At 44.2% G+C, this 13,919-nt stretch overlaps 1 protein-coding gene across 3 annotated transcripts in view; it reads right to left on the bottom strand.

Moving 5' to 3' along the window:
• Window positions 1-246: 246 nt before the first annotated feature.
• The window catches only part of SAMD7 (sterile alpha motif domain containing 7), a 91,142-nt gene continuing 77,469 nt past the window's right edge, over window positions 247-13,919 (bottom strand). For all 3 annotated transcript variants that reach the window (XM_073674861.1, XM_073674859.1, XM_073674860.1), the window contains 2 exons: window positions 7,920-8,030; window positions 247-732 (listed from right to left, as the gene is read on the bottom strand). In XM_073674861.1, coding sequence (XP_073530962.1) covers window positions 463-732; window positions 7,920-8,030 — 381 coding nt within the window. In that variant the 3' untranslated portion in view covers window positions 247-462. The remainder of the gene's footprint in view (window positions 733-7,919; window positions 8,031-13,919) is intronic.

Genomic DNA, 13,919 nt, shown 5'->3' with positions numbered 1-13,919 from the left:
TTCACCATTTGAAGGTTTCTGCTAATTAGATTTTGGTGCACAGGGGTCGGACTGTGCACTGGGTCTTCTCCTCCCTGTCTGTGATTCTACGCCCCTCTGCCTGCCCCCTCTGTTTGAGGAGGAGATTAAAGAGGAGGCAGATCACTGAATAAGTAATAACCTGTTATTCAAAGACCGGAGGCAGGCGGAGGGGCTGGGGAATCACAAACAGGGAGGAGAAGACCTAGTGCACAGTCTGGCCCCTGTGCACCAAAATGTAATTAGAAGACATTTCAAATGCTGATTAAAGAAGAACAGCAAATAAGATTTCTTCTCCAAAGGTATTAGATTAATCTGTATTACAGTGCCATTACAGCCATGTATTTACTTTATATTACAAAATTGTTCTGACAGGTTCTCGTTAAAAACATAACACTTCTGTATACAAATTATATGCCTGTTGTATAGTTTAGCATATGATATTCAGACTTTTAGCAAATTCACTGGAAATTCAGTTAGTGCAGATGACAAATCACAAGGATTTTCTTTATTTTCAGATGTTGATACATCTGTAGCTCTTAAAGTGTCTGAATCATGAGCACATGGGCTAGGTGCAGTTGTGTTATTATTGCTGCATGTAGTAGGTGATATCACTTCAGGTGGTTGATCAGAGGGCACTGGAACTGCTGACGACACAGGACCAGGTAATGGTAGGCTTGACATATGAAATATGTTACCCAAACGGCAGCAGATCTAGAAAAAGAAAATCAGAGAGAAAAAAATAGAAATTAATGTAGATCAAACCGCTGAATTGAGCTCAACTATGTGTAGCAGATGTAGGAGAAAACACATATGATAGCATATACAGTAATAATAACTATACCTTTATTAACAAGCCTGGATTGTTTTACATTGATGTACATTGTTTAACATTTTTTTTCTATTAAAGGCTCATCTGGTGAGATGGATTTTTAAGCTGTATGTCTGGCTGAGCAACACAGACAGAAGGCGATGGTGAAGCGGAGTGGGTCTTAACTCATGGATCAACAAAGACCAGGACAGCTGGGTAAGCAGGACGGCAAACAGTTAAGCGGAGCAAGTAGAACAGATCCAGAGTCAGGTATGCATTTTCACATGGGAACAATGATTTTATAGGAAACTGGTATCTTCTAGCAGGAGTGCAGTTGTGAAGTCCCGGGGTCTTCCGTGGGCGTAATACTACTCAGACAACATAGGGTGATGGTAAAAACAGCATGGCAATTTATTGAACCACAAAACAGACAATAAACACGTAGAACAGTCCCAGCAAATACCCAAAATGGTACAACATTACACAGCCTCACCCTTCCGCTTCGCCCGCCTGGGATAGAACAGCTGCGACTTTGGGACATCCAGGGCCAACTACCTCAACCAGTGGCAAACAAAAGAAGCTAGCAGTCCATCAAGGTACAAGGCCAGGAGACCCGAAGGTCCCACTCTGGCCTCTCCGAGAGTTTCCATGGGTCCAGATGACCGGCGGGTCCCAATCTGCCTTCTCAGAATGTCTCCATGAGTTCCAGGCGACCATTGGGTCCCTCCTGGCAACCCCAAACAACATATCCATGGGGCCAGGAGACTTCATTATCCCAACCTGGTCTCCCCAAATATATCCATGGTCTCTCTGAGGGTCAATGTAGCAGATCAGTATCTCTCCAGTCAGGGCTATATACCCTTATACTAGAATCATGTAGAATCCAAATCTGTGTCTCTTTGGGTAAAGCCATGCTTCCAAGCTGATGGTCTGAGAGAGTCTGTGTGTCCTCTTGCTTCTCCTTGATTCTCTGTTCCAAGTCTGACTGCTACAGAGCACATGCCCCTTAAAACAGTTACAGTCATCCTTCAAGTACATATTCTCAGGTAAGGGGTTAGGGAGGGCAGCCTCATGCCTTATTGTTTGAGCATTTAATGAATTTTCTTAGTTTGTCTTCATGTCTTGTGAGTCTATAAAGGTTACTTAACATAATTAGCAAACATTCATTGTTTCCAAACAAAGATAAGTCAACATTCAGTTTTATACAAATAGTATGATATTCTTGACCAGCCACAGAAATACACATACAATGTCACGCCAGGTATGAGTGCAACACAGAGAGTCATGCCAGGTGTGAGTGCAACACAGAGGGGAAAGGGAGCCCCGACACTAGGGAAAGGGGGAAGAGGTGACCTTCTAATCTGGACTAGCGTCACCCTGCCTCCCCCTAACGTCCCTATACAGCCTCCGCAGCTGTCGCCGATCACGTGCCTCGCCCTACTATCCCTGGCGTAAGGCTATAGCTGGGGGTGGAAGGAGATGAGCACTAGTCAACCTCCGCTAGCACTCTAAAGACAAAAGGGGAAGACAACACAGGGGAATAACAACTTAGATTTAGAAGAAACTCAAACAGGGCACACGGCCTCAATACTTCAGAGAGGACGTGATGCTGCTTCAGCCAAGTTCCAAGTAGAAATGAGTATAACTGGTGACGCCCACCTGGAAAGATTAGGTATATATACACCCAGGCCAGAGGGAGGTAGTCGCTGGGTCCTAAAGATAGCCTCCTATCTAGGCAGCTGTCTGTATTGCCAAACGTGGAGATCTGCTGCAAACCACTGCAGGATGACTGTCTGTCACCTCTGACACACCCGTAACAGTACCCCCTTCTCTACGAGTGGCCTCCGGACACTCAGGACCAGTTTCTCAGGAAAAGAGGTGTGAAAAGAGCGAACCAATCTGGGAGTGTTTACCTCTGACGCTGAAACCCACATCCTCTCCTCTGGACCATAGCCTTTCCAGTGAATCAAGTATTGTAGTGAATGACGTTGGAGAGGAGAATCTACAATCCTCGAAATCTCGAACTCCAGGAAACCTTGACGTTTTTGACCCCTGGACGAAAAGTGACAACAAAATTGAACCTAGTAAAAAATAGGGACCATCTGGCTTGCCTAGGGTTGAGACGTTTAGCTGACTGGAGATATGACAGGTTCTTATGGTCAGTAATAACAGTAATAGGATGGACAGCCCCCTCCAACCAGTGTCGCCATTCTTCGAACGCCAATTTGACCGCCAAAAGTTCCCTATTACCCATGTCATAATTTCTCTCAGTCGAAGACAATTTTTTAGAAAAGAAGGCGCATGGACGCCATTTACCAGGGGGCGAATCCTGAGACAACACAGCCCCAACCCCGACATCCGACGCATCGACCTCCACAATAAAGGGTTGAGTAACATTGGCTTGACTCAGTGTAGGTGCAGTGGCAAAGTGATTCTTTAAGGAAGAAAATGCCTGGAGGGAAGCCTCCGACCATTTGGAAAAATCAGACCCCTTCTTAGTCAAGTCAGTAAGGGGTTTCACTACAACAGAGTAATTTTGGATGAATTTCTTGTAAAAATTAGTAAAGCCCAGAAAACGTTGCAGGGCCTTCAGGTTCTCGGGACATTCACAGTCAAGGACTGCACGGATCTTCTCCGGATCCATCCGAAAACCTGAAGATGACAACAAGTACCCCAAAAATTTCACCTCCTGAACAGCGAAAACACATTTCTCTAGTTTGGCATAGAGTTTGTTATCCCTTAATATCTGGAGCACCTGCTTAACATGCCCCCGATGGGTCTCAAAATCAGGTGAATAAACCAAAATATCGTGCAGATAGACCACCACAAACCTCCCCACCAAATTATACAAATTATACAGTCTGGACTTGGGTAGTTTAGCTCCGGGGGTCAGGTTAATAGGACAGTTATAAGCACGATGAGGAGGCAAATCCTGACACCCCTTCTCAGAAAAAACGTCCTCAAAACCAGACAGAAAAGCAGGCAGTATCTCCGCAGAGACAGCAGCAATGAAAACATTCAGACAGTTCTCATGGCAGTAATCTCCCCATTTAATCTTCCCGGTTTGCCAATCGACCAATGGATTATGTTTAACAAGCCAGGGGATACCTAAAACAATCGGAGTAGGGAGATTCTCCAAAACATAGCAAGGAATGATTTCACAATGAACTGACCCCACCCACAGTTTCACATTATGTACAATCTGAGTAAATGCTTTCTGTGCAAGTGGCGCCGAGTCTATGGCAAAGGTGGATATAGGTTCAGCTAAAGCACAGCAAGCAAGACAATGAGTTTTCACAAACTCAGCATCAAACTTGCTGACCCCGGCTCCACTGTTACCAAAGACAGAAATTTTTTAGATTTTGCTCTCAGGCACCACCTCTGCAGTCAGGACAAAGCGAGAACTGCAGTTTGGCCATGAATGCACCCCTTGTTTATCCGACTCCAGACTACCGAGAGTTAATCGAGTCTCTTTTTGTTTAATTGAAGGACAGGTCCCAACAAAGTGTCCCTTTTTCCCCACAAAAAAAACATACGCCTTTTTTCTTGCGAATCTCCGGGGAGATGTATGACGTAGAGACACCCCCTAACTGCATAGGCTCCTCCACCTCCCCCAGTACTGGTTCACCCCCAGAACGCTCCCTTGCCAAAGGTACACAACCCAGACAAGAAGGCCCCGGAGAAGTAGGTCGCACTCGTCTATCCCGAAGGCGCCTATCCAAACGTATGGCCAAAGACATGGCAGCCTCCAAGGACTGAGGGGTATCATATACAGCCAAGGCATCTTTCAACCTTTCCGTTAGCCCCTCACAAAATTGACTTTTAACCCTAGAACGCATACCTGGGGCCTCGCAGGCCCGCCCTGTTAATTGTTTTCTATTTTCTGCAACATTACTTTAGTTAGAATTTTGAAACTCTAGGTATTCCTCAGGTATATAGTTGTTTGTCATTTTTGTTTGAGTTATTCCATGTTATTTGCACACGGGCCTAAAAGGCCCCAGGTATGTGAAAATGTAGATTTTTATGGTCATGCGTTCTAGGGTTAAGGGCTGAGTCATTCTATTTGGAATCCGTTGCCCATCGACGTAATTCCGAACTGTATGTTTCCACTGACCGAATCCCCTGCTGAAGGAGACGTAGCTTAGACTCAGCCAAGGCGACTCAGTCAGGGTCATCATAGATAAGGGCAAGAGCTCCAAAAAAAACCTCCACAGATTGGAGACAAACCGAATCCGCAGTAATGAAAACGCCCACGACTGAGCATCTCCCTGCAGTAGAGAGATCACAATGCCAACCCGTTGATCCTCATTACCGGAGGAGTAGGGACGAAGCTTGAAATACAATTTGTATGCCTCCTTAAACACAAAAAACCTGTCCCTACCTCCTGAAAACCTGTCTGGGAGGGCAACCTTGGGTTCAGGCTGGACAGGCTTACCTGCAGAGACCCCCACATTGGCGGCCTGTAACCGCTGATACTACTGCTCAACCTCACATCGGAGGTCATTCACCTCCAGAGACCGACAACGGAACTGCTTTGCGAGCTCTGCAACTAATCCCATACTAAAGGGAGTAAGGAATAAAAAGGTGCACACCCAAAAACACACAAAGAAAAAAAAAACGAAGTGTCAATGTTGTGTCGTTTTTTTTTTTTTTTTTTTTTTTTTCCAAAACGTGCTCTGCCGGTTATAATGTCACTCCAGGTGTGAGTGCAACTCAGAGAGCAGAGAGAGTCACACCAGGTGTGAGTGCAACACAATGGGGAAAGGGAAAGGGAGCCCATACACTCACTAGGGAAAGAGGGAAGAGGTGACATCTTAATCTGGACTAGCGTCACCCTGTCTCCCCCTAACGTCCCTATACAGCCTCCGCAGCTGTCGCCGATCACGTGCCTCGTCCTACTATCCCTGGCGTAAGGCTATAGCTGGGGGTGGAAGGAGATGAGCACTTGTCAACCTCCGCTAGCACTCTAAAGACAAAAAGGGAAGACAACACAGGGAAATAACAACTTAGCTTTAGAAGAAACTCCAACAGGGCACACGGCCTCAAGACTCCAGGGAGGACGTGATGCTGCTTCAGCCAAGTTCCAAGTAGAAATGAATATAACCGGCGATGCCCACCTGAAGAGATTAGGTATATATACACCCAGGCCAGAGGGAGGTAGTCGCTGGGTCCTAAAGACAGCCTCCCATCTAGGCAGCTCTCTGCATTGCCAAACGTGGAGATCTGTTGCAAACCTCTGCAGGACGACTGTCTGTCACCTCTGAAACACCCGTGACATACAATTATAAGTCAAAATGAACACAATAGTGTATTTCTCTTTGCTTAAAGAGAATCTGTCACCCCCCCCGGGACCTATCAGACCTCTAATATGGGCATACAGGTGATAGCATCTATACATACCTGTATGTCCCATATTAGAGGTTTGCTTGCTTTGAAATACTTTTTTATTAAATTAGTTTAGAAATCCCCGCCTATTAACTTAATTTACATATCACCCCCCTCCCCTGCACGTCAATGGGCCCTGTGACGTGCAGTTCCTGGCTGGATCCTGCGCCTCCGCAATCCACCATGTACAGAAGGCGCAGTAATCCCTGCTGTCTGTGTAGTCTTGTAGAGCAGGAAACTTGTGTGCAGGCGCCGGAAAGGCAGAGTGACTAACCAGCGCCTGCGCACAAGTTTCCTGCTCCACAAGGCTACACAGACGGCAGGGATTACTGCGCCTTCCGTACAAGGTAGATTGCGCGGGATCCGGCTGGGAACAGCACATCACAAGGCCCAGTGACTTGCAGGGGAGGGGGAAAATATGGAAATTAAGTTAATAGGCAGGGATTTCTTCACATCCCCCGGACACGAAGCTTGTCAAAACTATTTGGATAAAAATGTATTTCAAAGCAAGTAAACTTCTAATATGGGACATACAGGTATGTATAGATTCACATTTCTATCACCTGTATGCCCATATTAGAGGTCTGAAAAGTCCCAGGGGGTGACAGATTCCCTTTAACTAATCTAATCATCTGTCTTATTAAGATTTTAAGCTGTATCATCACATTGCTCCCCCAATCTTAATTAGCCGTATATGGTAGGATCCCAATCATTCTTTTCTACTTATTGGAGACAGTTCATCAGCATGTCTTTAAGCACAGACACAAATGTAAGAGGTCTCACCTTCATGAGAACAAAACTTTGCATCATCCAGTTTCCTCAGCGCATATTCCATGTCTTCCTTGCAAATAAAATCCACACATAATTGACAAAAATAGACTTTTATTCATAGCGTCCACACATGCCATCCTCTGCATCTGATGGTTCCTGAATTAAATCCGATGAGTGTCGGTGGCCTGGTATTCAATCCGTTGAAGCTGGCACAGCTACTGTAGTTGCCGTATCTTGTTGCTGCTGTATATCCTCTTCGGTCTTCCTCTCAAGGCCAGGCTGGTGTGGTTGGACATGGTAGCATTCGAAACCCGCTGTGTATGCCTCACTTATGGTTTGCTGGGTCTGTCTACATGCCTCCCTAGTTGTGGAGCCCTTTGGATGGTGTGTGCTAACACCAGTCCCCTTGCAGCTCCCCCAGATTTGCTGGGCTGAGTAGTATCCCACCACTGCCACCAATATGTGAAGACCCGGGGTCTTCCGTGGGCGTAATACTACTCAGACAACACATGGTAAAAACAGCGTGGCAATACTTTATTGAACCACAAAGCGGACAATAAACACATAGAACAGTATCAGCAAATACCCAAGATGGTGCAACATTACACAGTCTCACCCTTCCATTCCACCCACCTGGGAGAGAACAGCTGCGACTTTGAGACTTCCAGGGCCAACTACCTCAACCAGTGGCCCCCCGCTTCTGGCGGATTCCCACAGAGAGAAGGTGGCGGCAAGCTTAGGAAGCTAGCAGTCCATCGAGGTACAAGGCCAGGAGACCCGCAAAGCAATAGTATTAACCACTGAGCCATCATACAAGATATAATAACCATATTGATTTTACTTTCAGGTTCTGTTTATATAAAGTACATTGTCAGGAAACAGTCAAACAACCGAAAATGTATTTCATAAATATGATGACTGTGTCTTCATTTACCTGTGAACGAATTTTGAGTGCAGGTCCAAGCTTTAGCCCCATTGTATCCAAGAGATGATCCTCAGTCAGTAAAGGAAGAGTTAGTCCATCAATATCATGGTCTTTAAAAACCTAGAATGGAAAGGTTTATTAATATGTAGTTTACAGAAAATAGATCCCATGCAATATTATAGCTAGAATGGCTAAAACACAGCTGATGTAATATTTTATCCAACAATTGACTAAAACTTAGTATATTATCTATCAGTAGTGTATCTGATGGCAATCAAATTCTGTACACAGAGCAAGCACCATAAAATGAAACCAGAATGTTCTCATTACTGTGCCTTCACTACAGTGTCTATTAGCAAGTGGAAGTCCTGAACAGTAATACTAGTGTGCTGACTTTTAGAATTTAAAGGGAACCTGTCATATAAAAAAAAACACTATTAACCTGCAGATATTGGACTAATCTGCAGGTTAATAGCGTTCTGAAGCTGCCCAACACCTGCACTGAGAGCCCCGCTGCCAGGAGGTCACAGGTTTTCAGTCATTGGGGTAGGCCGGCGCGGATTCGGTTACTGTGACTAGCCCAGGGTATGGGCATGACTCGGTACCCGGGCCTTTGCCTGGCCTTGGGGATGTCGCGGTGGTCGGCTCCCGGGCCCTTACCCTGGGGTCAGCTTTTAAAAGGGGGTTATTTGTTAACTCTATGAAAGTTTGTGATGCCACCTGTGGTTTCTGGTGAGAATCACCAGTGCTGCAGCAGTCCACTGAGGCCGGTGATAAGGCAGCTCGATGGTATAGCTCCCCACAGGTGGAGCTAGGCCTCAGGGCAGCGTACGGAGAGGGGGGATGCAGGACAGGCGAGACCCAGCCGGGTCAGAGCAAGAACGGGGACAGACACGGTAGTCACTTCAGTACCTTTTACTGATGGAAATTCAGGCACGTCCCGGAGCACTGTAGGGTGAGGGGTGCACGTCTGGATTCTCCCCAGTGAGCGGGTGTAGGGCCTCCTGTCTCTTGACTCTCTGTAGTACGTTTCTGACCTGCCTGAAGCTAGGCCTAACTTGGTTTCTGTTCTGCACCTGCTGACTTGGTGATAGGGCCTTCTGTTGGAGATCGCTCACCCTATTCTCTGGGGTCTCTGTGATTCCTGACCCTGGTACGTATCAGCTTTTGGTGATCCTGGGACATGTAGTTCGCCAGGGGTTCCGGTTGTTTTCTACTGGTCATGAAGATCCACGTAGACTCTTGGACCCGGTGTCCGGTATATACTTCGGGGTGAGCTGGTTAAGCTCCTCTGCCCCCTATGTTACTCACTTTCCACTCGCCTTTGGCCCTGCTCGGGCCCTCACTAGGCTACACACACTGCAGCCGGGACGCTGCTCTTCTTCGCCGCTCTCAGAGTGTCGGCACACTCCTAGCTCTCTATCCTGAGCTCTGTGAGTTCTAGTCTGGACTCACTCTACAGACTGTACTGAACTCTTTCTGCAGGAACTGCTAGGCTCTGGCTCGACTGCACTGACTCCTTCTGTGTCTGAGCAGGAACTCCCTAGCTGCTCTGTACTCTAGTAGGCTAGGAACTGAACTGCCTAGCTCCACCTTCCCTATTTATATCCCTAACGGGCTCCCTCTGGGTCTGAGGTGGAAGGTGGAGGTGTGTGTATGCTGTGGGGGCCTCTTGTGGAGAAATCCGGCAATACACCCCTCTAGGATCTGTGGTACCAAGCGCAACTGGGCGCCACAACTGCTCAGTGAATAGTGAGTGGCTGTGAAACCATGCCCTGTCACTGACTTACAACCGGCTCAGCATTACAGTCTGCTATCAGTCAGTGCCATGAGTGTTACAGACACTCACTATGCACTGAGCGGTAACTGAAGCTGTCCTGGACCAACCCTATGATTGAAAGCCCAAGGCTGCTGGGAGGAATAAAGTTAATTTCCTTCCGGCAGCGAGGCTCTCAGTACGGCCGCTGGGCAACTTTTACATTGCAATGTGTGACATCTGCATGAAATCCACACAAAAAAATGACATGCTGCAGATTTAAGAATCCGCACCACAGGCCAAATTAAGCAAAGAAAATATCTGCCATAAGTATCTGCAATGTTTAAATCTCATCTTCTTAGCTGGTACTGTATTATGCTGTCAATGCCAAATACCAGGAAGTATAAAAAACAAAGCAGCTTTATTTAAAGCATGACACATCAACAAGAGACAAAAAACGTGATAAAAAAGCATGTTAAAAAAACATACCCAAAAACGCAATGAAAAACTGTAAGTAATCTAATTTAAATAATACGTGCAGAAATGGTGCAGAAATTCTGCAACATCAAAAACTCAACAAAAGCTTATCCTGGGAAAGTAGCCTAATGGTATGTGCCCACGATGCAGAAATGAAGCAGAAAATTTCCACAGCGCTTCTGCATGTTCTTGGCAGTCAAAAACGCTTGCGGATGCTACACGCGTTTTTGCAGCGTTTTTACATGCAGATTTGACTTGCGTTTTTCAAATGCATTGGGATCTCAAATCCGCATGCAGAAACGCACAAATAATGGACATGCTGCGGATTTTTCCGCAAGGAAAAGCCGCTGCGGAAAATTCCGCAGCATGGGCACAGAACATGCAGATTTTCATTGAGGATCATGGGGCACGGATTACCAAGCGTTTTGCAAGCGTTTACGCTGCGGAATTTCTGCATCAAAAACGCTTGAAAAACGCATAGTGGCCTAGTGGGCACACAGCCTAACACAGTTAACAGGTTTTTTTAAAGAATGACAATGGGGTCGGAAAATCCCTTTATTAAATGCAACTTTAAATTTGCTGTGTAAAAATAAATGCAGATGAGTGTTGTGGTCAGACACTTAGGGAATACTTTAGAGCTGCTGGTTAGGCAGTATTCAGCAGTTGTAGTCCTCTATGGTTAGTGGAGTCTCTAAGATATATTAATGCTGGAAGTACATCTGGTACGCCACAAGACTGAGAATCAGCAACCTGTTTCCCTCTGCTCACAGACAGAAATGCTCACTACTGAATTCAGCCTGGTAATTCTGCACAGTGAATGTAAAGTAGCTGAAAGCTTCCAACTGTTTAGACTTCTCCGTAAAGCAACACTGAAATCGAGCTTTTTTTTTAATGTGATTTGGATAATATAATGTGACAATGTTTAATCATCAATTTCTCTATATAAACTTAACACACTTGGAGAATATTGTTGGTACCCTTCTGTTAAAGTAAGAAAAATCCACAATGGTCACTGAAATAACTTGAAAGTGACAAAAATACTTTTCAATTTAAATTTACTGAATATCAGCTAACGAAAATCAGACATTGCTTTTGAATTGTGGTTCAACAGAAATTAAAAAGAAAAATAATGAAAATAGTCTGGAGAAAAATGATAGTACTCCCAGAAAGAAATTGAAATAATTTATAATTATTGGTCAAATTATAATTTTACCATAGGGACATGTTAAACTAATTATCATAGGTGTCTACAAACGTGTACTCTGTCAGTCTGCCTATTTAAAGGATGAAAAGTAGTCACTGTGCTGTTTGGTATCATGGTGTGCACCACACTGAACATGGACAAAAAAAAAAAAAGTAAGGAGAGAGATCTCTCAGGAAATTAGAAGGAAAATTATAGACAAACATGTTAAAGGTAAAGACTATAAGACCAAGTCCAAACAGCTTGATGGGACTGTAGCCAGCCTCCCTGGATGTGGCCGCAAGAGGAAAATTGATGATAAATTGAAGAGACAATAATACACATTGTAACTACAGAGCCCAGAACAACTTCCAAAGAGTTTAAAGGTGCACTCCAATGTCAAGAAGCATCCGTGTCAGATTGCCCTATCTGTCGCTACCTTGGCCAAAGTGGACTTCAAAGAAGAAAACCGAGGAGGAAACCATACTTGTTATAAGCAAACCATAAGCCCTGATCTATATCCTATTGAACATCTGTGAAAGGAGCTTAAACATGAAGTCTGGAGGAGAAGTCACCTTCACACTTGAGACAGCAGGAGCAGTTTACTCATGAGGAGTGGGCCAGAATACCTGCGGACAGGTGCAGAAGTCTCAGTGAGAGTTACAGGAATCATTTGCTTACAGTGATTGCCTAAAAAGGTTCTGCAACAATACAACAATATAGTAAGTTATAGTAAGTTATGGGAACCATCATTTTTGTCTAGGACATTTTTATTAGGTTTTTTTCTGTTGAAAAAATTCAAAGGTAATATCTGATTATCATTAGTTGATATTCAGTAAATTTAAATTGAAAATTTCTTTTGTCAGTTTCAAATTATTTCAGTGACCATTGTGGGGTTTTCTTACTTTAACAGAAGGGTACCAACAATTTCGTCCACTAATGTATATACAGTAAAATGGTTTCAGTGCCCCTCTCCTGGTCCCAGCATCTCAACTTCTGCACTCATCTTGAATCAGGACGGTAGTTCCCCTCTACCCCTTTTGTGCAACCAGTGATGTGCATAACAGGAGTCTTTTACCATGAATTCATAATCCTAGCTCTTGTTTCCTTATTATATTTTTATATTTTTTTATGTATATTCAAGAAGAACTACATTTTTTTTTGTTAATTTATCCTTGAATCATTGTAAAGTTATGAATTCTGTAATGTACTTCATTATCTTATTTTGTTTCCTTTTCTCCCTACAGTGCTGGTTTATATGGCCAATTCATGCTCCTTTACAATTTGTTTTCAACTGCTGCTCAGTCAAGATCCATGCACTATTTAAAACAGTCAGAGTACTTCAATTGCCTTTTGTGAGAGGAGAGCAGAGCGAATGAATTCCCAAATTTTGATTATTTGTAAATTGAGTAGGCATCTGGCCTGAACAGCAGTTGAAAGCATCTTCTAAAGAAGCATGAAGTGGCCACATGATAGAGCATTACAGCATGGAGTTTGGAAGAAAAGGATGCCAAAGAAAGGTAATTATGTATATTACAGTAATTAATAACTTTGTAATACCTGGAGGATACCTAAATAAAAGAACACTTTTTTTTACTCTTTAACCCATTTACGACCTTGGACGTATGAGTACGTCCAAGGTCGCCTCCATCTGTTTGATGCAGGCTTCGGCGCTGAGCCCGTACCTTTTCCGGCATATGACCGCTGAACAGCGGTCGTGTGCCCCTAACAGCTGTGGGTGTAATCGCGATCTATCCACGGCTGTTAACATGTTAAACTCCGACAGCGGCATTTAACATGGCCGCGCCAGAAGCGCGTCACAAGACCCGCCCATCGGCGCACCTGTCACATAATCGCAAGACGCCGATGGGTTGGCATGACAACCCTGGGTCTACAGGAGACCCCTGTGGTTGTCATAGTTGATCTGCTATGAGCGTCGCCCAGTGGTCGGCATTCATAGCAGATGAGCACTTTTATTACACATAGCAGGGCTGAAGCTCTGCTATGTGTAGCACAAGCGATCTGATGATCGCAGCTTCTAGTCTCCCATGGAGACTATTGAAGAAAGTGTAAAGTAAAAAAAAAAAAATGTTTTTAAAACAATAAAAAAACATAAAGGTTCAAATCACCCCCCTTTCGCCCCATTTAAAATAAAACAATAATAAAAAAATATACATATTTGGTATTGCCGCGTTCAGAATCGTCCAATCTATCAATATATAAAAAGAATTAATCCGATCGGTAAACGGCGTAACGATAAAAGAAACCAAAACGCCAGAATTAAGTTTTTTTGGTTGCCGCAACATTGAAATAAAATGCAGTAACTGGCGATCCAAACATTGTATCTACACCAAAATGGTATGAATAAAATCGTCAGCTCGATGCACAAAAAATAAGCCCTCGCCCGGCCCCAGATCCCGAAAAATGGAGACACTACAGGCGCCTTTTTTTTTTTTTTTTTAGAAACTTTGGATTTATTTTCACCACTTAAATTAAAAAAAAACTATAAATGTTTGGTATCTACGAACTCGTAATGACCTGGAGAATCATAATGGCAGTTTTATCAATTAGTGAACATGGTAAAAAAAAAAAAAAA

Source organism: Phyllobates terribilis, unplaced genomic scaffold, assembly GCF_046119375.1.
Source record: "Phyllobates terribilis strain yellow unplaced genomic scaffold, ASM4611937v1 Scaffold_3__8_contigs__length_932513732, whole genome shotgun sequence".
Classification (NCBI taxonomy): domain Eukaryota; kingdom Metazoa; phylum Chordata; class Amphibia; order Anura; family Dendrobatidae; genus Phyllobates; species Phyllobates terribilis.
This window is presented reverse-complemented; position numbering and strand designations above follow the sequence as displayed.